A 27,166-nucleotide genomic window follows, 5' to 3' on the forward strand; every position below is an offset into this window, starting at 1 on the left:
TTGGAAGAATATGCAGCAGTATTTGAGGAAATTGCACATTTTATTATGTTGTTTTTGAAATCGGTATGAAAATCTGTCTTGAGGAGGTGTTATTGCATTGCTGATTGTGCATGTGGGGCTTTCCGTTGATGCAGTGCCGCCATCTTGGTATCGCCGCAAACACAAGAGTTGAGACATTCAGATATCTACAGTTCTGCATTTCTTCATGCAGAAATGAAAGCGACTAAAGCAAGTACAAAAAGGAAAAACTGGCATCTCAATTTGTTACTGTAGTCACCTGGTGTGCAAGGAGCATTCCCATTGGCTGATGAGAATTTAAATTACTGGTGCATTTTCTCTGCACACAATTTGGTAGCAGCAAGCTGTGCATTTCGCGTGTTCCGAGGCTGACATTTCAAAATCTACCTGGTTATCTCGAGTTTATTTTGTTGCTGCATCCTTGCCGCTGCTGGATGATTTGCACAAGATAAGTGAATCTGTTTACTTTTCTTTGTGACAGCTTGATTGTTCATATAATTCGCCACAGCATGAAAAGTTGTTTACAAAATGCAAATTAGCATGTTGTAAGCTAATTGACTTGGGATGGAACTTTAGAAAAATTCGTATGATCGTGAAATTCATATCAGGTTTGATCGTGTCACTGAGATTATACATATTATATTGGTTCTGATTGTTTTTCAAAACTTTTTTTTTGGGGAGTGTTTCCTTCTATGTTGTTCTGCATCTTCTGCAATATTACATGATGTTTCCATAGCAACATGTCCAGCCTTCTGTATTGCTTCATATAGGTACAGTAATTACCTGAATCTAGCGGACACTTTTTTTGAGAGAAAATGGGTTTGAGAATTCTATGGTGCATTACAATCGCATAAAAAACCAAAACTGCATTTGCGGCGTGTGCAACAGCCTACCATCAGACGCAGTGTCAATCACCATCGCACGATGGCGACAGAGCGTGGTTTCATGAAGGTTCTTACGGGCAAATTTTTTCCATGACTATGATCTGGAACGTTATTTCTGGTCAATCACTCTGGAGATGCCATTACTTTTGTGAGATTTCGCGTGACTCGACACCGAATACGTTGGTGTATACAGCCGCCAGCTTTTATGGTGCTGTGCCACACTCGCGATCTGCGCACAGTGCCAGGAACGCTGTTGGCCACAAACTTCAACAAGTCCAATGCACATTTATGTAAAATCTCACGATAGTGATAGTAGTATCTCTAAATGTGATCGCTCGAGAACACCGCTTTCATGTGACCAATGGCCAGTGAAGCACAAATGCACCGACAGTGTGCCGCTTTCTTTATGAAAGCTCATTTAAAAAACAAATTCTCTTTCGTGAAGGCAAATTCTGCATGTGTCAATCTTTTCTGATCAAGTATGTCGTTGGTATGCTATATTTTTTCTTTTATAAATTGGTGGCATGCTACATAAAGGTGCACCTTTATTCTCTTACTTTAAATCCACAGAAATTGGGTGCGTGCTAGAACCGGGCACATGTGGAACTAGTCTGAGTGTTGTGTGCTTGCTTGTTTCTATGAACTTGTTCATGGTTACATGTCATTATCCTGAAAAATGAATTTTTGGAAAGTTTAAAAAATATTTTGGGAGGGCTTTGTGCTAACGCGTTTGGTGTTACTGTGCACTGCTTTGTGAAATGAGACGTTCTTATGGCAGGCACAGCAGCTTTCCTGGGTCAAGGACAGCTACCCCTCATTGTTTGAGAGAATTCAGCACTACACCAAAAAAGGGCAGTTCATCCCAGTGGGTGGCACGTGGGTCGAGATGGATGGAAACTTGCCAAGGTAAGAACTGCTCGTTGTTGCAGCATCGTGCTGAATAAAGCTAGTCGGTACTACGGCCGACCTTTGGCAATTGAGCATCGTCGAAAAATGCAAAAACAGTTTGAATGATCTGATCCTTCAACTACGAGCTCAAAGTTCTTTCATGCAAAATTAACTATTAACTTACAAGTGTTTTCACAAGTCTCTTAAGCTAAGAGGGACAAGCTTTCTTGAGATGTTGCTGTGTGATAAAAATTGGCAGCTTACAAGTGACCCTGAAATGCCAGTATAAACCACAAATCATAAGTTGTTGTTCAACAAGTGCGTTGATATTTGAGGTAGCATTGTAGTGCAAGCCTTAGAACAAGGATATGTAGATGACATAGAGGTAATGAGTGAAGCCATAACTAGGCTGGCTTCAGAAGCCGCATTTGAAGTTTTTGAGGCAGCGCACTAAGGGAACCAGTAAGTAAGCTCTCTCAAGCAACGAAGGACTGTAATGGTCGATGTAATGGTCAATGGTCTATATGAGGGAATTCTTTCTCCCCCTTTACCCTTATAAATTAAATTCATTCTACTTTGTCACCAACTGTCTGGTATTCTTCTATCTTTTAAAGTTTTTTCCACTGCTTTCAGCAGAGCTCCCTTACTTTTTGGTCCTAGTTCATTAATCAGCCTAACAGGAGCCTTGTCTAGCCCTGTGGCTCTGCGCTTAGGAATTTTCTCTTCGGCTATCTTCCAGTTGAAATTTGTCAGCACCAGCTCATTTCCATACGGTTCTCTTTCATTCTCTTTTTTTCCTCAAAAGCAACTTTATCATTGCCTTGAAAAGATTCGGCTGTTATTTTTCGGATTAAATTCAACGCCGCTTGCCCATCCAGTTTGTTTCCATCTTCCTCTAGGATATGTTGTATTGTTGACTTCTTCCCTAATAATATTATGTGGTTCTAAAACATTCTAGGTACGGCTTCCTTTTTTCTGACAATCAACGTTCACTTTCACCTTTTATCTTTGCTTGCACCTGTAAGCAACGAACACGGCGCCGTCACTACCAGGCCCTGTTTTTCTCAGAAGCCGAGGTGCCTGAAACACATTGAGGAGACAATCCCGCAAGTGGCGGGCTGCTTGCCTGCAGCCTCGCTGCCACCCCCGGTTCGACCCCCATTCGCTGACCGCAGGCTTCTCCCTCTGCCTCAAGCCCCGCATCTTATGACCCTGGCGGTATACAGTAGCCTGTGTTGTTGACAGAGTAAAGTTGCGTTTCAAAGAGAAAGGCTGTGTGTCTGTTTGCTCCCCCAAGTTTGCGAGGCACCCTTTCTTGCGTGGGAGTCGCTTGGGGCGAGTGTACGCCTGTGTCCTACTTTGCGTCGCGTGTTTCTGGTCCACAGGGGCACATTCGCGGGCCGCTGTCAACCAGGGCTAGTTTTCTAACCAAGTGCGCGATTAGCTAGCTGAGTCTGCGGTAGGGAACTTTTTTTTACACACCAGTATTTGAACCATAGACTTTTTCTCCTGGTATATTTCCCATTTACTGGCCACTTCACCTAGCGACAACTGCGCTTTGTTTGCCTGCCTGTGCTGTCGGGATGCTTTCTGTCATTCGGCGATCGCTTTTCGTACCTCCCTGTTCCACCAGCTTTTCGATTTCTTTTTTCCTTTGCAACGAACATGTTGTTTCTCTTTCCATAATTCTGTCGTTATTACACTTAGAAGCTCATTATATTCCCAGATACACCGCCCGTCACACTGCCCCCTTCTAGGCACCATATCTGGAGCTCCTTGCTCAGTTTCTTTTGCCCATTGGTTTAGAAAGTTGATGGAATGACTACTTTTAATATATTTGCAAGTTCCTACCTTAATGTTTATACAGTTTCCTAAATGTGTAAGTCTAGTTTTATTTTAAACGTCCTGCCTTAGTGTTTTTTCGGACTCCCTAGGGGCCTCGAAAACATCCAAAAAATCGGGCAGATCGAAAAGAACAAATGCATGCCTTGAACTGCCCCTAAGCGCTCGAATTGCCACAGGAACGTTTGAAATAGCTCTGAGGACTTACCAGTACAATTATTAGGCGTATCGGTTACTGTGACAGGAGACGGTGGGTGCACGTGTGTATGGTTAAGGAATACATACTGTATCCCGTGGCAATTGCCTCTTCCTACTCTTGATATGCTTTACCTCAGTACTGCGCTCGTGCTTCGCCGTGTAACACTGCTATATTGAGGCGAAGCTGACTCCCGGAAACTGGCATTATGCAACGTATAGGGCTTTCCGAGCTTCGAAGCCATTGGCGAGGATTATAAAGGCACAATTGGCGCCATTGCTAACAGCGGTGAATTGTTTTAAAGGGACAGACAAGTGCTCAGAACATGAATCGAGATAACTCCGCCGATGGAAAGATTGCCTATTATGGTGGCTAAAGCGAGCCATAGTTTCTCATTGAATGTGCATTTATATTTTTAATTCTTCACTGAGAGTCGCGGAAAATGACCTTTGGTGCCCGAAGTATCAAAAACATGATGCATAAGAGGCCTGTCATGTGACCTATTAGTGTACGTGGTTCCTGGTCTTTTTGTTAGCATTGAAATGCAGTACACTTTTCTCTGTTATAAGTTGTTTCTTACTTACAATGTGCAGACAGGCCTTTGTTTGTAGTGAGTAGAAAAGTGGCACTTACTGTGCCTTCGATGAGTTGGATTGGCTCGTCTATCAACATAACAATGACAATGGGGGCCAGCCAACCATGACATAGGTGTGCTGGTGGAAAAAAGCGGGACAAATATAATAAAGGTGTGTACAACAGTGTGAACTTATTGTACCAGCTTTTTATTTTCAAAAGTGGTTGAAAAGGTCAAAATGTAGGTGGTTAACCACAGTTACACTCACTCCTATAAAAGCAGAACGATGGGTGGCTTTCACAATTTGCGAGCTGGGCTATATCGACATCACTCTCACATCTCAGCATTGCTGGAGGAGGGACTCTTACTTTTTGAGAGACTGCTCAGATTGAAAAATTCTGCGTACAACACATCCGAGCGCTTTTGGAAGTGACCACCGCAGGTGTAAACATTACCGAGGGTGAGCTTTGCGTGGTACCATAAAAAACTAGGTCCTTAAAAATTGTTTGTCAGTCGTTTAATGAAAAACGCTGCACCAAACTGCAAGAAGCTTGTTAACGAATGGCGATGTAGCTAGGCCTAGCATTGCCGCAGTGGTGGCTACGGCTGCCAGTGGATCTGTGTGCGAGAGCACCTGTACCAGGCAATGAGGTAATCGAAATGGCGGCGGTGGTGGCATCGATCAATACCATTTTGGACCTGTGGTCATGATAAAAAGTCTGGAAAATCAGACGGTGACGGGTTTTTGTGTTCAAAATTTGAGACGTTCTTATGCATTGATTTTATGGGGTACCATTGCAGCGCTGCGAAGGCGTCTGAATTATCGGGCGTCCGGAAAATGGGTCGTTGACTGCATTAGACAGTAAACAAACTCGCAACCAGAAGTTTGCCAACACTTCAAAAAGCACGAATATTACAGCTGCTCTCGAAGCAAATATCGACTAGCGTACTATTCAAAACTACTATTTGAAAACCCGAATATTTGTACAACACTAATTTCTGAATACACCAGTGACATTACTCACGTCAGCAGAAAATCCAACACCATTGCTGATGCACTTTCTTGTGCCACCACACATGCAACAGACCAGGGCCGACTGGTCATTGACTTCACAGCCATGGCTGCCGCCCAGAGTAGTCACATCGAGTTCCACCTGATTCGCACAAGCAGCACCTCTCTGGTGTTTGAAGATATCTTGCTCCTTGACTGTGACGTGCCCCTTGTTTGTGATGCGTCGACCGGATGTCCTCGTTCTTATGTGCCTCGCCCATACTGCCAGACCGTCCTTGATGCCCTCCATTCTTTGGCCCATCCTGATGTCACTGACATTATGTGGAGCCTAGTATCAGCGTAGGCGTTTGTCGCTGGTCACGCGCATGCCTCAACTGCCAGCAGTCTAAAGTGCATTGCCACACTGCGACTCCACTTGGCACATTCCCTTCCCCAGACATCTGCTTCATCCATCTGCACGTCGATATTGTCGGCGCCCTTCCTCTCTGTGGGAATCATCACTACTGTTAACCTGCATTGACAGGTTCACCAGATGGCCCGAAGCGATGCCCCTCCTGGACATAACGACGGAGTCAAAAGCTCGAGCACTCATCACATTCTGGATTAGCCGCTACAATCGGTCCACGGTCCACATTCCACCACCATTCCACCATGGCGACCGACCGTGGTCATCAAACCAACATTGTTCGCCAGTTTGTCTTGGCTCCTCGGCATCAATCACATCAAGACTACCTTTCATCAACCGATATCCAGTGGGATCATTTAACGCTTTCACCTCCAACTGAAGGCTTCACTTATGGCTTCTACTTTTCGTTCATCATGGATCAAGCGACTTCTTTTCGTTATGCTTGACACTCTTCGAGTCTCTGGCAAATTCTCCGACTCACCCACCGTACCTACTGATATTTTCGACTGCCTACCACCTATGCAGTGCTATGTGTACTGTCATCCCCTACTCCCCCCCCCCTACATTTACGTTCTTCCCATCGTGTATACGTCACTTGTGACCTTCAGAACTGCATGCATGTCTTTGTGTGCAACGAGGCTGTGCGTCCTCCCTTACGGCCCCTGGATGATGGTTCATTCAAGGTACTCAAGCGTGCACCTGAATATTTTCTATTGCTCATCAAGGGCCTGGAAGATACGGTCTCCGTTACAGTCTAAAGCCTGCCTATTCTGACTCTGACGCTCTAGTCATTTCTGCTGTCACATGCCCTCCCGACAGAGCCAGTCCTACTCGCCGCGTGCATTTCGCGCCACTACCATCCACTCTTTGCCATTCATCTCATTCTCACGGCTTCCTCGGTAGAAGGGGGTAGAAGGGGCGCCCCATAGTGTGCTACTACGTGCCGCAGTGATCCGACCAAAAAAGACGACAACGACATGCCCAGTACGCGGATGGTGTGCGAGCAGAAAATTGGTGGTTGTAAGATTGAAGGCCAGCAGTGCTTTGTCCAGCTCCCGCCTGATTGAGCGGGCCCTGTTATAATATAATTTGTGGACACCAGGCAGTGACATATGTGTGGTTTTGCTTGCCTAAAATTTCATGTGTAATTTGTAGGGATATTTATACTACCAGATATACTTTGGCATCTTGCCAGAACTACAACAGGGGTTTTCTCTTATTGTGTATTTATTAATAAATGTTTTTTTCTCTCCGTCTCTAATGAGTGTTATTTGGTAAAAAGCTCGAGAACTAAAAATATATAGGGTTTCATGCACATGCTAGTATGCTCACTTATTAAAGCTAATTAATTCTGGCTTTGTGGGGCCAGGAAAACTGTCAGAATTATTCAAATGCACAACTACAGTCAATCCTGGATATATCGAACTCAAAGGGAATGGCTAAATAGCTTAATATATAGTATATAGATAAATGGAAATGTAAAATATGCCTATCTGAAAAAGTAAGCATGTGTGGGGAATGTACACCGTAAAGAAGAAGAACAATGGAGCGCCGTCTACTCCTTTGTAGTGCCAATTCCACACACATGTATATTTCTCAGTATCACTGTGCGCCAAACTGTGCTCTCTCTCTCTCTTCATCCCAACACCCCCTTCCCCTAGTGTAGGGTAGCAAACCGGATGTGTGTTTGGTTAACCTCCCTGCCTTTCTTGTCTTCTATTTCTCTCTCTCTTCTCAGTATCACAAGCTAGCCCAACACCACATTGTTTTGCCTATTTGAAGCTTATCTGCTAAAAACTTCACATGTCTCGGGCCGTTTCCAAAAATTGCAATAAACAGGAATTTACCGAGTTGTTTCTTCAAGACCGTGTTAAATGCACCGAAGTTTACTCATTCATTGCACACGGATGCTGCAAATCACTTGCACTGCGAAATGTTTTTCAATCGAAGCTTGTATTGCCTCACAAGTGGTGTTGTCGTGGTCACGCAAGAAAACCCTGTTGCTCCCAAAGAGCAGAGCAGCTGCGGGAAAGGGTGGTTTAATGAGTTGACGGGTGTGCTGGTGCAGGAGCATGAGTCATTAGCAAGTATTCCAGCTACATAAGCTCACGCCAGGCATGCAACCACCCAGAGCTGTTCTGCTTCCGCCGGGGAGGAAAAGGGAAGGAAAGGGTCTTATGCAACCTGTGCCGGCTTCATTTCCGTTCAGTTCAGTCTCGGAAAATGGATAAGACGGCCACGCATTGTGCGTTCTTCCGATGAATGGGCAGCCTTTGATGAGCGGCGGCGAGAACTCGCCCATGAAACAGCGCACCACCGGCGTGCTGATCCAGTCGTTAGAGCCGCCTGAGCCCAGGCAATCCGACAGCAACGAGAATAAGATCCCGAGCTGAGGGAGTGGTAGGCCGAAGCAATTTGGCGCTGTTATCTGTGGGTTACTTAACCGTGACGGAGGTCAGGTGCATGGAGGACAAGCTTCACTTACCCCCATTTTTGGGGGAGGGTTGGTCATTTCTATGACCCCACATCGAAGGCAGAATTTTGCTATGCATTCAAAATGTCTTTATTGTGATAACGACTATTGGGGGCGAAGACTTACGGAGTTGCCATCTGTCTGAAGCGCCTCCCTTGTGTAGTGAGGGATCACGTGGCGTGCTCCTCGTAGGTTTTGCTTACGGCACTCCATAAAAGCGCCATGCGGCAGCTCTCCTGGACATTTATCTAAGTACTCTCAAAATGAGGGAAGTTTATGACTGTCGATATAATAATCTTGGGCAAAGTGAAAGCACGGAATTGTTTACAGACGCTATCTCTTTACTGAATACGTACAGTGAACACCACTCTGCGTGATCGCTGCGATGGAGTCTCCCAAACGGGCTTCTTGCGTAAAAGGTAGGCAAATGCTGAGAGTAAACTATGTGAAATACGTTCTCATAGTGGGTTGTCTGTATAACCAAATGGAGCATAACAAAATGAAGCCTCAATGCAGCGATTGCACGGGTTCGCAGCGACAGACTGCGCGTCTGCATGCATGTCCGTGCACAATGTTTTGCTTTCGCTGTGAGCGCGTTTCGCACCGTGCCGTAAGCTTTAGGCCACAGCATACGAGCATTTGGCAGTACACAAGCAACCATTGTTGCGTAGACGCTATCAGAACTGTTCAAAAATAATTTCGTTATAGAGACTTTGAAGCCTAGCTACGATGACTGTGATGTGCCGTCACCTCGATTCAATCTTTTTTGTCTTCTAAATTCTTGAACATTTCAGTATTATTTCTCAAGTTGCATCGCACTGTATGTTTATTGGTCTTCTCAGTGTGCGATTTCCCTCTGCTTCTTTTTAGTAATCCAGTGCATTAATTCATAACACAAACATGACCATGCCTTGTTTTAATGTGCGTCTTACCGCTCCCTTTCCATTCCAGTGAACTTGCCAGTATCTAGCATCAACAAGTTCATAGACCAAACTGTCATGACATTAGCCGGGCAGCGGGCGCAGGCGAGCGTCTCAGTGCGCGTTTTCTGCTACTCACCGAACATCGCAGTCCCGGCACCATAGCAGAAATCTTTCTCGTGTCTGTTCTTGCTGCATACCCTAGTTGTAGCCAATGGCTGTCGGCTAGTTTAGAGTTTTGTGAGCCAAGCTTCATGCAGCCCCTTGTCCTGCACCTGCGTGTGAATAAGGCTGACACCGGGCTCCGTTGCGTACGTCCAGCACTGAGGCACCGAGCAGTAGCCTACCATGCTGCACGCCTCCGAAGGCAGCCACTACCTATTATAGTAGTTTCAGATGTTGTTAAGTTGACATTCAATGTGGTTAAGCCTCACCACTTAATCAGAAACGCGGCGCAGGTTGGACTTCAAACTTTTGTTTTCAGCTTGCTTCGGCGCTTCCGGAGCAGCCAACGTGGCTGCTGTGTCCATGTGATCCCTTATGCCACATCACACCAACGGTGGCGTCAGCTTTTTTAGTGGTGGAGCTCGCCCCCAATACAAAACTCAAAGGGCATTCGTGCTGTTGCCGTTGGCGCCGCTGCCGCCGTGCTGTCGCCACATTGACGTATATGCGTGGCCTGTGTGCGGAGGGTTAGAAGGTTTTTCAAAGGCATAGAATGGCGTTTGGCGACAAAAGTGACAAGCCAAGTCATCGCACTATCATCCGCTCTGCTCAGTCGACTCTGTCGGAGCCAGGCCAACACTCTGGCTTCCACAGCTGCAGCATCAGCATTGTGTGCGTACACACATTATCGCTCCCCGCTGAGTGCATGCTGTGTGCACATACCATGCAGGTGTGCATGCACTATGAGCGCAGCTGAACAGTAAATCAAGGAAGCATCTACGAATCCTCTCTTTAGCCGCTGACAGAAACCACTGAATTTTTCATGTAGGATTGCAATGCTAACCCTAAACATCTGGGTGACTGCAGTGCACATCATGCTTGTCGAAATGCTTGCTGTGCATTTTTATTCATGATAAAGAAGAAATGCAGCATGGAAGGAAACCAGCCTGTACGGATGTGAGTCGTGCTACCAACAGGGAAATTGTACTGCGAATTGCATGTGAATGTGCCCCGCATGTCTGTTACAATGTGCCATTTGCAACTGATTATTATGTGTCGGCAATGAGTTGATTCAGTCAGGCGCTGTTAGATTCAAAAGTGGCTTTTAGCATGCAGAACATCAGAGTCCATTAGTGTCATGTTTAACCCCGCAAGCACAAATTAATCGCATTCAGCACAGACCTGCGAATCGCAGTGGCAAATCTTGCATGCCGATGTGGGAATGTGGTCGATGGTGGTTTTGCGCAGTCTAAACTGTAATATAAGAATGTGGGGGTCAGGGTCAGATTCGTTTTGGCCACTCACAGAACCCAAAAAATTGACTCGCCATCCCATTCTCGTGAAAGTGGATGTCCAGGGGAGCTGTCACAAAACCACTACACTTGTTGATAGGGTTATGAAATGTTTTATTACCTTGCAGTAATGGTAGTGATAATTGCTTTGTGGTCGCTGTGGTAGACCGTGATGGGTTCTGTGGCAATTTTACTACATCCTTGGCGGAGACCAAATCCAAACATGATCTGTACTGCGTGGTTGGTTTTATTAAGGTTGTTGTAGCATGTGAGTCCAAAGTTGTCCCTGACAAGCAATACAAACCACTAAGTATGGACAGCTGGGCTAGTTGGTTGTGGTTAGCATTATGAAACATCGTTCCAGCGCACGATTGAACACGAATGAATGAACGCTTGCTAGAGCATCGCAGGAATGCTACTTCACTAAGTGGTGCTGGTCATTTCGCCGACCACATTTGCCGTTGCTCGCACAAGCCAGCATGCAAGGCGTTTTTCAAACGAACATGTGTGTTGCGCAAATATAGCAATCAGAAAAACCGGGAAATTTTTGAAGGATTTTGTATCTCCAATGAAAACGATTACTGTGTCAGTGCTCCTTCTCATGTACTCGGGAAAAAAGAACTTGATTATCTCAGGGCAAACGGGTGTGTCTAATCAGCTAGGTAGGGCGGGAGATGAGCAAGATTGTACTGAGTGATGTAAAAAAGAGGGGAAGAAAATAGAGGGAAAGGTATTTCCACCTTCTTTTTCACCTTTTGCTTTTATTCCTTTCTTCTTTTGGTTTGACACTTCTGATGACTGTTGCCTAGATCAAGGAACTATTTTGGGTGGTCCTGCGCACTAGCAGCCCCCCCCCCCTCCCCCTGGGTACATAAAGCCCTGCTTTCCATGAATCAAATTCAGTTGAAGTCCGGCGTTCGTGTTGCCTTTCTCTTCTTGTCCGTGTTCAATTGTGCGCTGGAATGATGTTTCATAATGCTAATACAAGCCAGTTATTCTTGTTGGTTTCTGCATTGTCAACATTAAAGTTGCTGATGATAACCACTGCTGTGCCTCGCTCTTATTTCATCCATGCAAAGTGCTTTTGCATGAAGTTCTTCGGGGCTTGAAGTCTCTCTACAGTGGAGGGAGGGGCCCTCATGGGGTGGTGACCAGTATAGCGTGTGTACACTCACACATGCTCATGTCACTCTACAGTTTTCTCATTGGCACTTTGCATCTAATTATAGGATTAGAGGAGTTGATAAATTAATTAAGACTAATTATCTAGTTAGGTGGAATGAAAAAAATAATTTAGGTATCTCCAAGCGATGACAAACAACATTACCTTGATTCTGTCCAGTTATGTGGCATTTGCATATTTTTAAACTCTGGCTAAGGTAATCTGGGACACCCTGTATACATACATGTATCAACCCAACTAACCACGACTAAATTATTGTTAAAAAAATTTGAAAATTCATGTTGCCCTGAAGAAAGCACTATATGGTAATAAAATAACTTCAAGTGCTTGTCAAATGGGTCGCTACAGTTGAATGGTTCGGCAGGTCAACTGTGCTACAGTTAACCTGCCGAGAGGGGGTTGAGCCCCTTCTTGAAAAATGGCAGGGGGGCCAGGTCCCTTTGGACCCCCCTTGACTTTAAGCACTGAAGTTCTCAATGTCTGTTTTGGATATTCCAGGGTTGATGTAGACGGTGAAGATTAGTATATCATCACTGGTTTTTACACCACATACATCAGCACATTCGATGGCATTCGTCCCTGGCTCTAGCATTTGGAACTAGAGCTCGTAGGGTTCGAGAGTCAAATGTTCCCTTGCATGCATGGCTACACCACTAGCTCTTTCGTCAAGCCGCTTTTGCACGTGCGGTCCCATTGTATCCCGTGACCTTGATGCGTTCGTATGCACATTTCGCTTCACTTTGCCAAGTGCTTGAAGCCTGCTTCACAACTCCGCCATTGGTTGACCTGATATTGCACTACATCTGGGCCCACATTTTTGCCTACGGATGTGGACATGAAAAATGCCAACCAACGAGAGGCTAACAGCTTCGCTGTAAAATGAATACTATTTGCAGAAATCCTTGGTCTACAAGAAGGCAAACACAGTGGCACAAACATCTCTGGTTCGGCATCTCATGTCCAGAGCCTCTCGGTGAGAAGATATGGTGTCATCCATGCTTGTGGAATGCATATTGGACAGGGAGGTTTTTGCATTCTTGAGGCAGTGACCACATTTGTTCAAGAGAACCCTTGGAGCCAGGAACGTTCCAAGCTTACGCTTCCAGTCCTCGTCTTCAAAAAGGGGCACAGGTGTAGACGGCAGCACCACTACATAGTCATTATCAAAGCTGAATTCAGTCAATTATTGAGGCTGAAAATGTGTTTTATTGAAGAGACTTTGGAAGCAGCAGCAAAGGAAACAATGTGAAGAACTTGAAACAAATATATCTAATCTTGTCTAAATTCCTGAAGTCTTCGTTAATGTCCTCAAATACCTCACACACCGAGTAAGCACAGTATATATACCCTTGTTGATACTCTCCTCACTCAAAGGCTTGTGATGGAAGACTCGTGTTGCTTCTGTAGGCTGCTATTTGGGCTCCTTGCTAATAGGTGGGAAAGGAGCTATGTTAAACCCCTGGTCTTTTGCCCTGACAAGTCCCCGTTTTGAAATGTTGCATCCGATGTGAGCTTCCCTTGTTCAACCACTGTTGGCTAAACACATTTGGTGTCTGTTTTACAGCAACTACATGCGCCAAGTGTTGCATGCCTCATATCTTCCCAAAGGGTAGTGCCGATGGCAAGAGGCTTGCCCCAGTGAACTACTGCTCTGTGGTGTCGTACAAGTTGTTTGCTGTGCGCTTTCTGCATTGTGAGAGTGATTGTGTTGTCATACTGTCATCAACAGCCATTGTCACAGTGACTTTGGCATTATCTTTAAGCCTGACCTACATGAAGCAGTGCCTAGCAATGTGTCTGTGTGTCAAAATTCTTTGAAATAACTAGCACCTGCCTTTTCAAATCTTCCTTGAATCAGTATATACCAACTGAAGCATATTGACATGTGGACTTGTTTACCTTTTACTGTGAGCACTTTTCACCATCTAATTAACGTTATCGCTCAGCGTTCGTAGGACGCACCCGCATTTATCGGAAGTTTCTCGAATGTTGTCGATGGTTCTGTTGTCACCGAAGCTTGTGTAACCTGATTGCATCTGCGACGTGAATTGCGTAGAACTTTCGGGAGGACATGCGGACATCACCGATTACTCTGCAACCTTCAATGACTCGTGTATAAAAGCCGGTGCACTTGACCAGCAGATCAGATTTCAGTGATCGCTGGCCGTGTTCGCTGCTATTGCTGTGCTTTGAGTGTAACTTGCTTTTGTGGGCACAAATTCACCCAATAATAAGCCAGTTTCGTCATTCACAGTTATACAGCTGTATTATTCAGTGTCACTAATACATGGCAATATGACGTCTGTAATGCTGAACTTATTGAAAGCCTCCTTAAAAATTCAGATATAGCAGTTGCTTATATTAGGGAGCTTTAGAAATAAAGGACCCAAAGTTAGGGGACCCTTTTGTCCAGGCTTACAAAACAATGTAAAGAGAGTCAAGTAACACAAAATGCTTTCACAGGAGTTTGGGTTTTTGGATACACAAAGCTGCCTGTGGATGGTCTTTCTAAAACTCCCTATTGGCAACCCTCGTATCCAGTGTGACCTTTTTGTGGGAGGTGTGTCATTTCTAGTAATCTTTTCCTATCTTTTTTTCGTTTTGTTCATTCAAGTGGAGAGAGTTTTGTGCGGCAGTTCCTTTACGGGCAGCTTTTCTTCGAGAAAGAGTTCGGTACCCGGTGCAAGGAGCTCTGGCTTCCTGACACGTTTGGATACTCAGCTCAACTTCCCCAAATCATGAGGTAATATTTGTTAAGTGGCTCATTTTCTTTTTTGATAAGTGTAACCTCCTTCCACTGCGATTGAATGCTCTGCTGGTGTTCACAGTGTGTATGTCAATTTAAGAGAAATGGTATGTAAACCCAAGAACACACACATGTGCACAACACATGCATTAACACACACACAGACAACATGCATGCATGCAAATGGGCAGAAACACGTACATATGTGCACACACCCACACACAGCTCAAACATGGGCACATGCATGCACGTATGTGCACACACACACGTGCACAAAAAAAACAAAAAAAACTTGCATGCAAGAAAGACAACAAGGATGAGTACTTGTCCTTGTCATCTTTTTTCTATGTTATCAACCTGTTTTTTTTTTCTACACTGATTCCTTTCTTTTTAACCAGCTCGCCCAACAAGTTCTACTGCAAATTTAGATTGAGTGGTAGATTATGCTCTTGAAAATATCTTGGCTGTTTGTGGTGTGTCATGGTGTGACAAAGGCTTTTCCTTCTGAAGTTTAAATGATTTTGAATGGAGCAGCACACACATGATACATGACCTCCATAAATGGCGGCATAGTGCAAGAGCCCTGTGCCCTGGTAGTTTTTTCTTTGGTGGTTTTATTCTTGCAATCTATCACGAAGTATTCAAATGTACATTTCTGAAGGCTGTGTAGTATATTCACCATGACCTGCATCTCAAGCTAATGGACATTCTTATTCTGTGGGCAAGTGCTGCTTGGAAGTGCTTTTGGTCTTTTGTTTTTAGCTACCTTTGAGTGCAAACATTGTTGTGTTAGTTGTGTGTGCGATCTTTTCGCATACGTTGTCTTGTCTTCCATTTTACATCTGCAGTGGCATCCCTGACCCACATCCATGCACACTTATCTATAGTTCTATTACAGACATCTCTCGCTTTCTCCAGGTTGCTCACTGTCACTGGTGAAGATTTGTTTGGGGCACAAGTTCTTTATTATTGCGATAGCAATTATATGGAAACTCCAAGAAAATTTTTGCTGTCACTGTTGCCGTGAGGTTCTGCATAAATTTAAGTATATGTAAGCTATATGCCATGCCCTGCTACATTACATGCAGTATATGCAGGGTATATTTCTATCACTAATGTTCTTTATACCAGGTCTTACATTCTTGACAAAATTATTTCTCAGAATTTTGAGAATGGCAGCCCACAAACAAAAGTCTTGAAGCAAAGCACCGACGGCACATGCCTTTCATCTTAAATCTTCTCAGACTTAAATACTAAAATAGCAAAACAATAATTGAGCTCTAAGCTTAATATGATGTACTTTCATTAGCGCGGCTATGCACTAGATCTGGGATCGGCCCAGGAAAAAGATTTGAAACATGCCTGATACGGAAAAGTAGTGGTAAAGTCATTAAGAAAGACGTTGACTTTAATTAATGAACATAAATGAAATTGTCCAGTGGCATGATTCAAACAGAGGACCCCTAGCACAACAGGTAACTTTTACTTGGTCAACTTATGTTTGCTTCAATTCATAACATGTTGCTGTCGCATTTGTTGTTTCACTTGCCTGTATGGCGAAATTGTGACTTCCTTTTTTCTCGTCTCAGTGCACAGTTATGGCATGTTTCTAATATCCCCATCGCTCACTGATTGCACTTTCTCTTGCAAAAGGAGTACTGTTGTGCTGGTTTCCTGTGCAATTAAATGCAAGAAGATATAGCTGTTGTACTTAAAGGGCCCCTCACCAGGCCCCATAGCAAATTTGGTTATAAGCTGGAAGTTGTTACGTCTCCTCTAGGGAGACGTAACAACTAGGGGATGTTTTCAAATCGGCTCATTAATAGCCGAGATAGAAATATTTCAGTGCCGCAAACCCATAATTTCAGCAGGCGAGCTCCACTGCATAGCGAGACTCTCTCTCCACTCACACCGTCTAGCCTCGGCAAGCGAAATTCCTTCCCTCCGTTCTCCTATGCCAGACCTGGAGGATCGCATGACGTATACGTCACGGGCCCTGCCTTCACTTTTTTTTTTTTCCCCACTTTTTTTATTTTTCAGCGATGCGCACTTGCTGGCGGCGTTGCACATGTGACCGCACGACCATGGGAACAAGCACACGAAGTGGAAGTACATCTTTCTTGCTTCGGTGCGAAGTAAAACAAAAACACGCAGACATTCGGTTTGTGTGTTTTATTATTTCTCTAAACTTCAATTCGTCAATTCAAGCAACAGATCACACAGATAACAGATGTTGTCTTGAATAATTCTCGCAGTCACGTGTCACCACGAGCGACGTCACACTGCGGACACCAGTACGTAGGCGCAGTGGCCGTGAGGAGAAGCAAAAACGGTGTTCGGATTGAAATTTCAGATCTTTCCGCGGTGCATAGCGATGTAATACTTTGCAGACATGATCGTTATCGTGCAATGTATGCTCTGTGCTTGTCAGCTCAAAATGGCCAGACCTGGTGAGGGGCCCTTTAAACGATGCAACAGACGAAGTCTTAGTGTGCAAATTATTAGCCTAAATCAAAGGCAGCTGACGTACTTATGGAGCCATTTATATCAGTGACACGCCTCCAAGGTGATGCACCTCCAAGAGTTATTTTGGTAATGCATACTTTGTGGTACGTGCTTGCGCTTTTACAGTTATGGCAATTCTCATTCTGTAGCCACTTACTTGTTAACTGTTGCACTCATTGTTTTACTTTTTGCCAGTGATTGCTCTCACAGGATTACCACTGTTATCATGTCATCACATCTGTGCAAAAGACCAGTAGGGTTAATGTATTTAAACTTTGTGAATGCTATTGCCAATTTGCAAGCCCGACAGGCATACCTAATGATATCGCACATGCTACATTAAGAGTGTTATCCTATCTCAAATGTACACATGTACCATAGATTGCTCCGGCATGTGCAGTGTATTTCATTGTACGTGCCACTGTACAATGCAATGTGATTTGATGACCACTGATTATGGTTGCTGGTACAGTTGGCACTTAATTAAGCATTCTTTTGCTATTTAGGCACAAATTTGCACTACAAAAGATTCGATTCTTCAATCATTCCATCTGGCAATGTGTTTTGTAACTGTATGTAAAAGACTGTCAGCACTAAGCATTGAGTGTTCTGCAGAAGCATATGCATGCATTCAATTAGTGGTGTACATCAGCAGGTTATTTACAAAAGTGCTGTGAGGTGTCATCCAGCAGCTTCACATTTTACAAGCACACTTTAGCAGTGGGGTAAGTGCAGTGAGTTGATTTAATAGTGATCGAGCACAGACACAAGTGCACACAGATTATGAGCTGAGAAAGGAGCGGCAGGGGTTCTCCGTTTTTCGTGCACAACTTTCCTGGGAAGTGCTTTGCCAGGTTGGAATTAACTGCAGTTTTGGATTATCTACTCAGTTCCTGACTAAGTACTGTGCTGCAGGATCTGTGGTGTGTCCCGATTCCTCACTCAGAAGTTGAGCTGGAACCTGGTGAACAAGTTTCCTCACCACAACTTCCTGTGGGAAGGCCTAGATGGCAGCACAGTCTTGGTCCACTTTGCTCCATCCGAAACATACGGAGCAGAGCTCCGGGTGGCTGAGGTGAGCTTTGATCTGCTTTCACATTTTTTTTTTTGTAACATGAGCTGAGCAGTCATGGTGGAACTCTAAAAAAGTGTACACCCTTTGGGGTGCATCTTGTCCCTTGTCATCTGTCTGGCTTCTGTTTCCTTTCTTGAAAACTTGTCACTTGCTAATTTGAATGCTGTGTCGTGCTGATATATGCATGTCATTGGTGATCTGAAAGTGTGAGGCATGCAGCGTTAGAGAAAAGAAAGGCATGCAATATTAATGATTATTATATTTGTGTGGATTGTTGTATTCATATAGGAGGTTGTGGCCAAGTACTGCACCAGGGTGGCCAATACTGCTCTGGTGAGGGAATGCGTTACCGGATCTGGTCACTGAGATCAGGCCGCACTCCAGGCCTTTTTATGCAATTTTATCAACACGTGGATTTTTTATTATTTACTTTAATCCGGTGGAAAATTGCACAACACTGGGATTCGGACCATGGTCCTCTTGCACGCGAGGCGGATGCTCTACCTCTACGCCACTGCTGCCCATATGTTGTATTGTTGTATTCCTATATGAATACAACAATCAAAACCTGGCCCTCAGTCCCCAGCAGTTGCGAAGCAACTGACCACGGCGGTGGCCAGACTTGTGATGCAGCAGAGGGTGCTAAGAAACTCTGGGTCCGGACAGGCCGCCATTGGAATCTGTACCTGGCAATGTTTAACGCTAGAACGCTATCTAGTGAGGCGAGTCTAGCAGTGCTATTGGAGGAATTAGCATGCAGTAAATGGGATATAATAGGGCTCAGTGAGGTTAGGAGGACAAAAGAAGCATATACAGTGCTAAAAAGCGGACACGTCCTGTGCTATCGGGGCTTAGTGGAGAGACGAGAACTAGGAGTCAGATTCCTGATTAATAAGGATATAGCTGATAATATACAGCAATTCTATAGCATTAATGAGAGGGTGGCAAGTCTTGCTGTGAAACTTAATAAGAGGTACAAATTGAAGGTCGTACAGGTCTACACCCCTACATCCAGTCATGATGACCAGGAAGTCGAAAGCTTCTGTGAAGACATGGAATCGTCAAGGGGTAAAGTGAAAACAAAATACAGTCGATCCCGGATATATCAAACCTGGATATATCGAATTATTGCCTATATCGAACAGTTGAAAAATCCCCTTGGGAATCCCATGCAAAAGTATAGCGCTATTGTTTCGTATATAGAACTCCCGTGCACCGGCATATCTATGTATCGAACTCCGTGCTGAACTGCGCTCCGGCAAGTGCGCTTCTCCCACCATACCCACCCCTGCAAGTGCACTTCTCCCATCGCATTCCACTCCCGCAAGTGCGCTTCTCCTCACGAAGCTGTCGCAATGTTCCCGCGATCTCGCGAGCGCCGCCCCGCACTCTGACAAAGGGGCGTGTGGGTAAAAGGCACGTGACGAGAAACACTTGGAGTGCGATTGGGTGTGAAAGGGTGTGAAAGAAACCACGCTGACCGCAGGCGCCCGTTTTCTGTGTTTTGGTTGGTTGACACCGCTGGCGCAGCGAGACGAACGAGGTCAGTGCAGCTTGGGCTTGTGGTAGTGCGCAGACGTGGAGCAGTGCGTCTTTCGATTCGCTTTGTTCCTTTTATTCACAAGGCCAACGCGAAGGCTTGAGACTCATGTGGTGCAGTGCATTTTTTTTTCTGCTTTTGGCACGTGTTCCGGAGCCATGGCTGCGAAAAAACGCAAGAATTTTGACTTTTCAACAAAGGCGGACATCATTCGACGGGTTGAGGCTGGCGAGAAAATGTCGTCGGTCGCCGCGGCATTCGGAATTCCTCGCAACACCCTGAGTACGATCCTCAAGAACAAAGCCGATGTTAAGCTGAAGGCAGTGCAGTCCAGTCGCCCTGGAGCGTGTCGTGTGCGCGTCCCAACCTTTGACAAGGTCGAGAAGGCATTGTACGCCTGGTTTTTGGAGACACGTGCCAAGAACATACCTGTTGACGGCCCAATGCTCATGGAGAAGGCCAAATGGTTTGCTGTGGCCTTCGGAGAAGAAAGCTTCACTGTTGGCACTGGTTGGCAGCAGCAATTTAAGAGTCGCTACAGCATCGTTGGAAAGACCCTTTCAGGCAAAATCGAGGTGACTAGCACAAGTCACATAGAGAAGTGGTTGTCCGAATTGTGGCCAAATATTTCCGACCGCTTTTCGCCGTCGCAAATATTCAATGCAGATGAGACGGCACTGTTTTGGCAAATGCTGCCAAGCAAGACTCTGCATCTGAAGGGCACTGCATGCCATGGTGGAAAGAACAGCAAAGTGCGTGTATCGATTTTGCTTGCTGCAAATATGGGTGGGTCATGCAAACTACGGCCGTTTGTTATCGGAAAGAGCAGGTCGCGACGCTGCTTTAAGAACGCGAAAGGCCTCCCGGTTCGATACGCGTCCAATAAGAAAGCATGGATGACGCGATTTTTTCGTTGAGTGGCTACAGACGTGGGATGCCGAACTGGAGAAGTATGGCCGCAAAGTTTTTCTTTTTGACAATTGTTCAGCCCATCACGTCGTCTGCCCATTCAAGCAGATCACCCTCAAGTTTCTGCCGCCAAACACAACCGCAAAACTTCAGCCTCTCGACCAAGGCATTGTGAAAGCGTTTAAGGTTGGGTGCAGACGACGACTGGTGCAGAGGCTCCTAAACAACCTTCGATTAGGAATCGAACGCAAGGCGGACTTCCTCGGAGCCATTCAAATGCTGGCTCATGCTTGGAACGACGTGAAGAAAAGCACAATTGTGAACTGCTTCCGCAAAGCAGGCTTTGTGGTAGCTGCAGATGTTGGATATCTTGACAGTGAAGACGATGACGGTGGATGCCTGGACAGCGAATTTCGCGAGCTCTCGGCATTCCCAGGCATCATCCCAGGCGGCGTTACAGTACGCGATTTCGTCAGTGCTGATGACGGCATGCAAGCTGTAGCGGATCGCGCTGATGCGGAGATTGTGGCTGACATCATGGGTGATGAGGACGCAGACTCGAGCAGTAGCGAAGGTTCCGACGAAGAGGACCAACCACCATGCACTGCAGCTGAACTTGCATCAGCTTTCAGCGTCATTCGCCGTTGTTGTGGCACAATGGAAGGAGCTGGCCTTTCTCATTTGGACACTGTCAACAAGCTTGAGGACAGCTTAATGAACTTGATGGTGCAGAAGAAAAAGCAAGCAAAGGTCACAGATTTTTTTCATCCGAAATAAAGTGCTCTGGTCATCGCACTGTGTTTTTGTTTTTTTACGCGCCTTGGAGGCACAGATCGGTAAGTTCCCGTTAGTCACGACATTGGGAAACTGCCTTGAGATGTATGAAGTTGTTAGAGAAGCTTTTGACATGCATATTTTATATTTTGAATTGTCGATATATCGAACTATTTCGCAATCCCCTTCGAGTTCGATATATCTGGGATTAACTGTACACTATACTGATGGGCGACTTCAATGCCAGGGTAGGCAACAAGCAGGCTGGAGACAAGTCAGTGGGGGAATATGGCATAGGTTCTAGGAATAACAGGGGAGAGTTATTAGTAGAGTTTGCAGAACGGAATAATATGCGGATAGTGAATACCTTCTTCCGCAAGCGGGATTGCTGGAAGTGGACGTCGAAGAGCCCGAATGGCGAGACTAGAAATGAGATAGACTTCATACTCTGCGCTAACCCTGGAATCATACAAGATGTGGACATGCTTGGCAAGGTGTGCTGCAGTGACCATAAGATGGTAAGAACTCGAATTAGCCTATATTTGAGGAAGGAACGGAAGAAACTGGTACATAAGAAGACGATCAATGAGTTAGCGGTAAGAGGGAAAAATAGAGGAATTCCGAATCAAGCTGCAAAACAGATATTCAGCTTTAACTCAGGAAGAGGACCTTAGTGTTGAGGCAGTAAATGACAATCTTATGGGCATCATTAAGGACTCTACAATAGAAGTCAGTGGTAATTTCGTTTGACAGGATACCAGTAAGCTATTGCAGGAGACGAAAGATCTGATTAAGAAACACCAATGCATGAAAGCCTCTAACCCTACAGCTAGAATAGAACTGGCAGAACTTTCCAAGTTAATCAACAAGCGTAAGACAGCTGACATAAGGAAGTATAATATGGATAGATTTGAACATGCTCTCAGGAACGGAGGAAGCCTAAAACAGTGAAGAAGAAACTAGGAATAGGCAAGAATCAGATGTATGTGTTTAGAGACAAAGCCGGCAATATCATTACTAATATGAATGAGATAGTTTCAAGTGGCTTGGAGTTCTATAGAGATTTATACAGCACCAGTGGCATCCACGATGCTAATTGAAGAGAGAATAGTCTAGAGGAATTTGACATCCCACAAGTAACGCCGGAAGAAGTAAGGAAAGCCTTGGGAGCTATGCAAAGGGGGAAGGCAGTTGGGGAGGATCAGGTAACAGCAGATTTGTTGAAGGACGGTGGGCAGATTGTTCTAGAAAAACTGGCCACCCTGTATACACAATGCCTCATGACCTCGAGCGTACCGGAATCTTGGAAGAACGCTAACATAATCCTAATCCATAAGAAAGGGGACGCCAAAGACTTGAAAAATTATAGACCGATCAGCTTACTGTCCGTTGCCTACAAAGTATTTACTAAGGTAATTGCAAATAGAATCAGGAACACCTTAGACTTCCGTCAACCAAAGGACCAGGCAGGATTCCGTAAAGGCTACTCAACAATAGATCATATTCACACTATCAATCAGGTGATAGAGAAATGTGCGGAATATAACCAACCATTATATGTAGCTTTCATTGATTATGAGAAAGCGTTTGATTCAGTCGAAACCTCAGCAGTCATGGAGGCATTGCGGAATCAGGGTGTAGACGAGCCATACGTAAAAATACTGAAAGATATCTATAGCGGCTCCACAGCCACTGTAGTCCTCCATAAAGAAAGCAACAATATCCCTATAAAGAAAGGCGTCAGGCAGGGAGATACGATCTCTCCAATGCTATTCACAGCATGTTTACAGGAGGTATTCAGAGACCTGGATTGGGAAGAATTGGGGATAAGAGTTAATGGAGAATACCTTAGTAACTTGCGATTCGCTGATGATATTGCCTTGCTTAGTAACTCAGGGGACCAACTGCCATGCATGCTCACTGACCTGGAGAGGCAAAGCCAAAGGGTGGGTCAAAAAATTAATCTGCAGAAAACTAAAGTAATCTTTAACAGTCTCGGAAGGGAACAGCAGTTTACAATAGGTAGTGAGGCACTGGAAGTGGTAAACCAATACAAGGGAATACATATACTTAGGACAGGTAGTGACTGCGGATCCGGATCATGAGACTGAAATAATCAGAAGAATAAGAATGGGCTGGGGTGCGTTTGGCAGGCATTCTCAGATCATGAACAGCAGGTTGCCATTATCCCTCAAGAGAAAAGTTTATAACAGCTGTGTCTTACCAGTACTCACGTACGGGGCAGAAACCTGGAGGCTTACGAAAAGGGTGCTACTTAAATTGAGGACGACGCAACGAGCTATGGAAAGAAGAATGGTTGGTATAACGTTAAGGGATAAGAAAAGAGCAGATTGGGTGAGGGAACAAACGCGAGTTAATGATATCTTAGTTGAAATTAAGAAAAATGAATGGGCATGGGCAGGACATGTAATGAGGAGGGAAGATAACCGATGGTCAGTAAGGGTTACGGACTGGGTTCCAAGGGAAGGGAAGCATAGCAGGGGGCGGCAGAAAGTTAGGTGGGCGGATGAGATTAAGTCGTACCAGTCGTTGTGGTGTCAGCCTCTCCTCTTGTCCTTTATGTTTTTGACTGGTTTTTTCATTCGAGATTAAGAAGTTTGCAGGGACAACATGGCCACAATTAGTACATGACCGGGGTAGTTGGAGAAGTATGGGAGAGGCCTTTGCCCTGCAGTGGGCATAACCATGCTGATGATGATGATGATGACCACTTGTAACAAATTTTTTCGCCATCCTGCTGACTTCGTTATAACGAGAGATCCCTGTATTATGAAAAATTTCTCACCACAGTGCTGAAAGCACCTCTCACCACAGTGCTGAAAGCACGACCAGAAGGTAGTTGGTGCGGACTGGTGAGCAGTTCTTCTTTACGAGGACTTCATTTTTTAATGAAAATTAGGGCAATCCATGCTTAAATACATTTCGGACCAAGTAGGTCTTCCATTCCATGAACTAGACAAGGCTTCTTAGCTCTCGGTCTGCTGCTGCGGTTTGGCGAAGTTGTCCGCACTTGTTGTTCCTGGGAAAGGGTGGTTGTCCTGGCAATCTTGCGGCAACGGGTCAATATGAGTGTGGGAGAGGCAGTCGGCATCAGAGTGTTTTCGTCCGTACTTGTATATTGACACGCATACTTGTTGATCTTTTTCGGGTGACCACTTTTCACCGTCTTAGCAAATGTATTCGCGCGCCCAGATGTTTCAGAAGTTTTTCGAATGTTATTGATAGTTCTATGTGCTGTCTGTTGTCACCGAAGCTTGATCTGATTGGATGTGCGATGTGAATTGTGTAGAACTTTCTGGAAAACACGCGGTCACCAGCCATTACTCTGGAACTTTCAATGACTCATGTATAAAAGCTGACGTGCTTGACCGGCAGATCAAACTTCGACGATTGCTGACTGGGTTCGCTGCTGTCGTTGCTCTTTGAGTGCAGCCTGTTTCGTAGGGCACAGGTTTGCCCAATAAAAATGCTATTTTCCTCATTAAAAGCTTTGCTGTTTTCTTCACCGTCGCTACTATGTGACATCTGGTGGAAGCACTAGTGTGTTCATCTACTGAATGCCCCTGCAAAGCCACGATCCAAGCCCAAAACATGAGCACGTCACCAAAGACCAGCAAACTAGCCTTAGGCAGCAAGGACTGCTACCAGGATACGGACCTCTTCTTGAGAAGACCAGAGGGAGCAAGCCCAAGTCAGCGACCCTAATGGCGACCCTAGGGACCCACCAACCTTCCATGGATCATTATATGAAGACCCAGAATCCTGGCTAGAGACCTATGAAAGAATTGCGAGTTTCAACAACTAGGACTCCGACGACAAGCTGCGGCACATACATATACTTTGCCTTTGAAGACACCGCCAGAACATGGGTTTGAGAACTGGGAGTCGACCCTGACAACATGGGACCTGTTCTGTAGTGGCTTCCTGCGGACCTTTATGAGCATCGTGTGCAAAAAGTGAACCCAAGCGCTACTGGAAACTCGTCTGCAGCTGCGGAGCGAGAACATCGCAATCTTTGTAGAAGGAATGACTCGCCTCTTCCGCCACGCTGACCTCGACATGTCTGAAGAAAAGAAAGTTGGGTTTTTGATACGGGGTGGGAAAGAACAACTCTTCACCGGATTGAAATGCAACCCGCCCAAGACTGCCGCTGAATTTGTTTCAGAAGCACAACGATCGAGAAAACGCTTGAAATGCACACCAGGCAATGCAACTGCTGTGCGCTGACAACGAACTGCGCTGAAGCTCAAACGCTAGGTGCCGATGACCTGTGCGAGACGATTGGAGCGGTCGTATGGCAAGAGCTATGGAAGTTGTGCTTAAGGTCGCAGCCTCAGGTGGCCTCGATCGCTGACATAGTTAAAGAAAAGCTTCAGCGATCACAAGAAGTACCAGAAGTTTCGTCATTGCTGCAACCTCAGCCGGAAGCGATGACGTATGCTTCCGTCGCCCGCCGTCAAGGTCCCCTTTAGCGACTACACCAGGGCCCCGTAATGCCGCAATTACGTCAACTGCTGCCGCCGCCAGCGCGCCCGCTCGTTGCCCAGCGCAGTTACCTAAGAGAGATGGACATTTGGTGCACATCCGACCACCTCTGCTATCACTGCGAGGAAGCTGGACATGTCTACCGCCGATGGCCATACCGCGACTGGGACTTCAAGGGCTCGCCGTGAACACACCTTGCCTACAGCAAGGGGAACGGCCACGTGATATCACTGGCTACCTCGCTGCCACTTAGTGGAGCCCTCGACGACCATCCCGTTTGCCATCACCAAAACATTACCTGTCGCCGCAGCACTGACACTGACCATACACTGACCAAGCCTGGGGTCGCTCCATCTGCCCATATCCGGGAAACTTAAAGCAGCAACCGATGGAGGTGCAGTTGCTGTATGTCGATATTCCGAAGATGCTCTGCCAACGACGAAGATGCCAAAAAGACTATCACGACGACATAGCAACGACACGCTGCCATCCCGATCAAGACTGCAAGACTAGAATACACCAATAAAAGAAGAACTGACCAAGCAGGCATTGCAGCCACAGGTCAACATGACGCAGCCGTGATTCGATGCCAAGACCTAACTGCAACCCAAGACAAAGAACAACCGACCTCTATGTGCTTCTCGATGGCCACGTAATCACCGCCTTAGTGGATGCAGGAGCTGACTACTCCGTCGTCAGGTGATTATTCACAGCCAACTTGAGGAAAGTCAAGACTGCATGGGATGGCCCTCAAATCCAGATACCTGGAGGACACCTAATAACGCTGACTGGAATCTGCACAGCAAGAATTACCGTTCATGACCTGACCTACCTTACCACCTTCATTATGCTCTACCAGACGTCATTCTCGGCATGGACTTCCTGAACCAACTCGGCGCAATACTGAATACTTGAAGTCACAGTTGATAACACTGTCTGAAGATCAAGCAATACTGTTGGAGAGCGCTCGTAGCCAGCACGCCTTGATGTACTTGAGGACCAAGTGAACATCCTGTCTCGTTTCAGCATTGTCATTTCCATCGGCACCGAAATAGCCGCAGATGTAGAAGGTGTCATTGAGGGTCGCCGACGTCTACTGCTTGATCGTGAAATTTGCATCGCAAGAGGGATCGCTCTACTGCACGGAGGGAAAGCGAAAGTGATGCTGACTGATGCTAGGAAATCAAGCACATCAACAAGGGCACAACGATCGCATACATTGAGGAAATTGTGGAAGCCACTAATGCATTTGTCCTCT

General features: G+C 45.6%; 1 protein-coding gene across 1 annotated transcript in view; it reads left to right on the forward strand.

Moving 5' to 3' along the window:
- The window catches only part of LOC126530124 (alpha-mannosidase 2C1-like), a 241,787-nt gene that overhangs the window by 62,897 nt on the left and 151,724 nt on the right, over positions 1-27,166 (forward strand). Inside the window, exons 6-8 of the mRNA XM_050177562.2 lie at positions 1,681-1,808; positions 14,468-14,596; positions 18,020-18,179. Of these exons, the coding sequence (XP_050033519.1) occupies positions 1,681-1,808; positions 14,468-14,596; positions 18,020-18,179 (417 nt within the window). The remainder of the gene's footprint in view (positions 1-1,680; positions 1,809-14,467; positions 14,597-18,019; positions 18,180-27,166) is intronic.

This window comes from Dermacentor andersoni, chromosome 5, assembly GCF_023375885.2.
Source record: "Dermacentor andersoni chromosome 5, qqDerAnde1_hic_scaffold, whole genome shotgun sequence".
NCBI lineage: Eukaryota > Metazoa > Arthropoda > Arachnida > Ixodida > Ixodidae > Dermacentor > Dermacentor andersoni.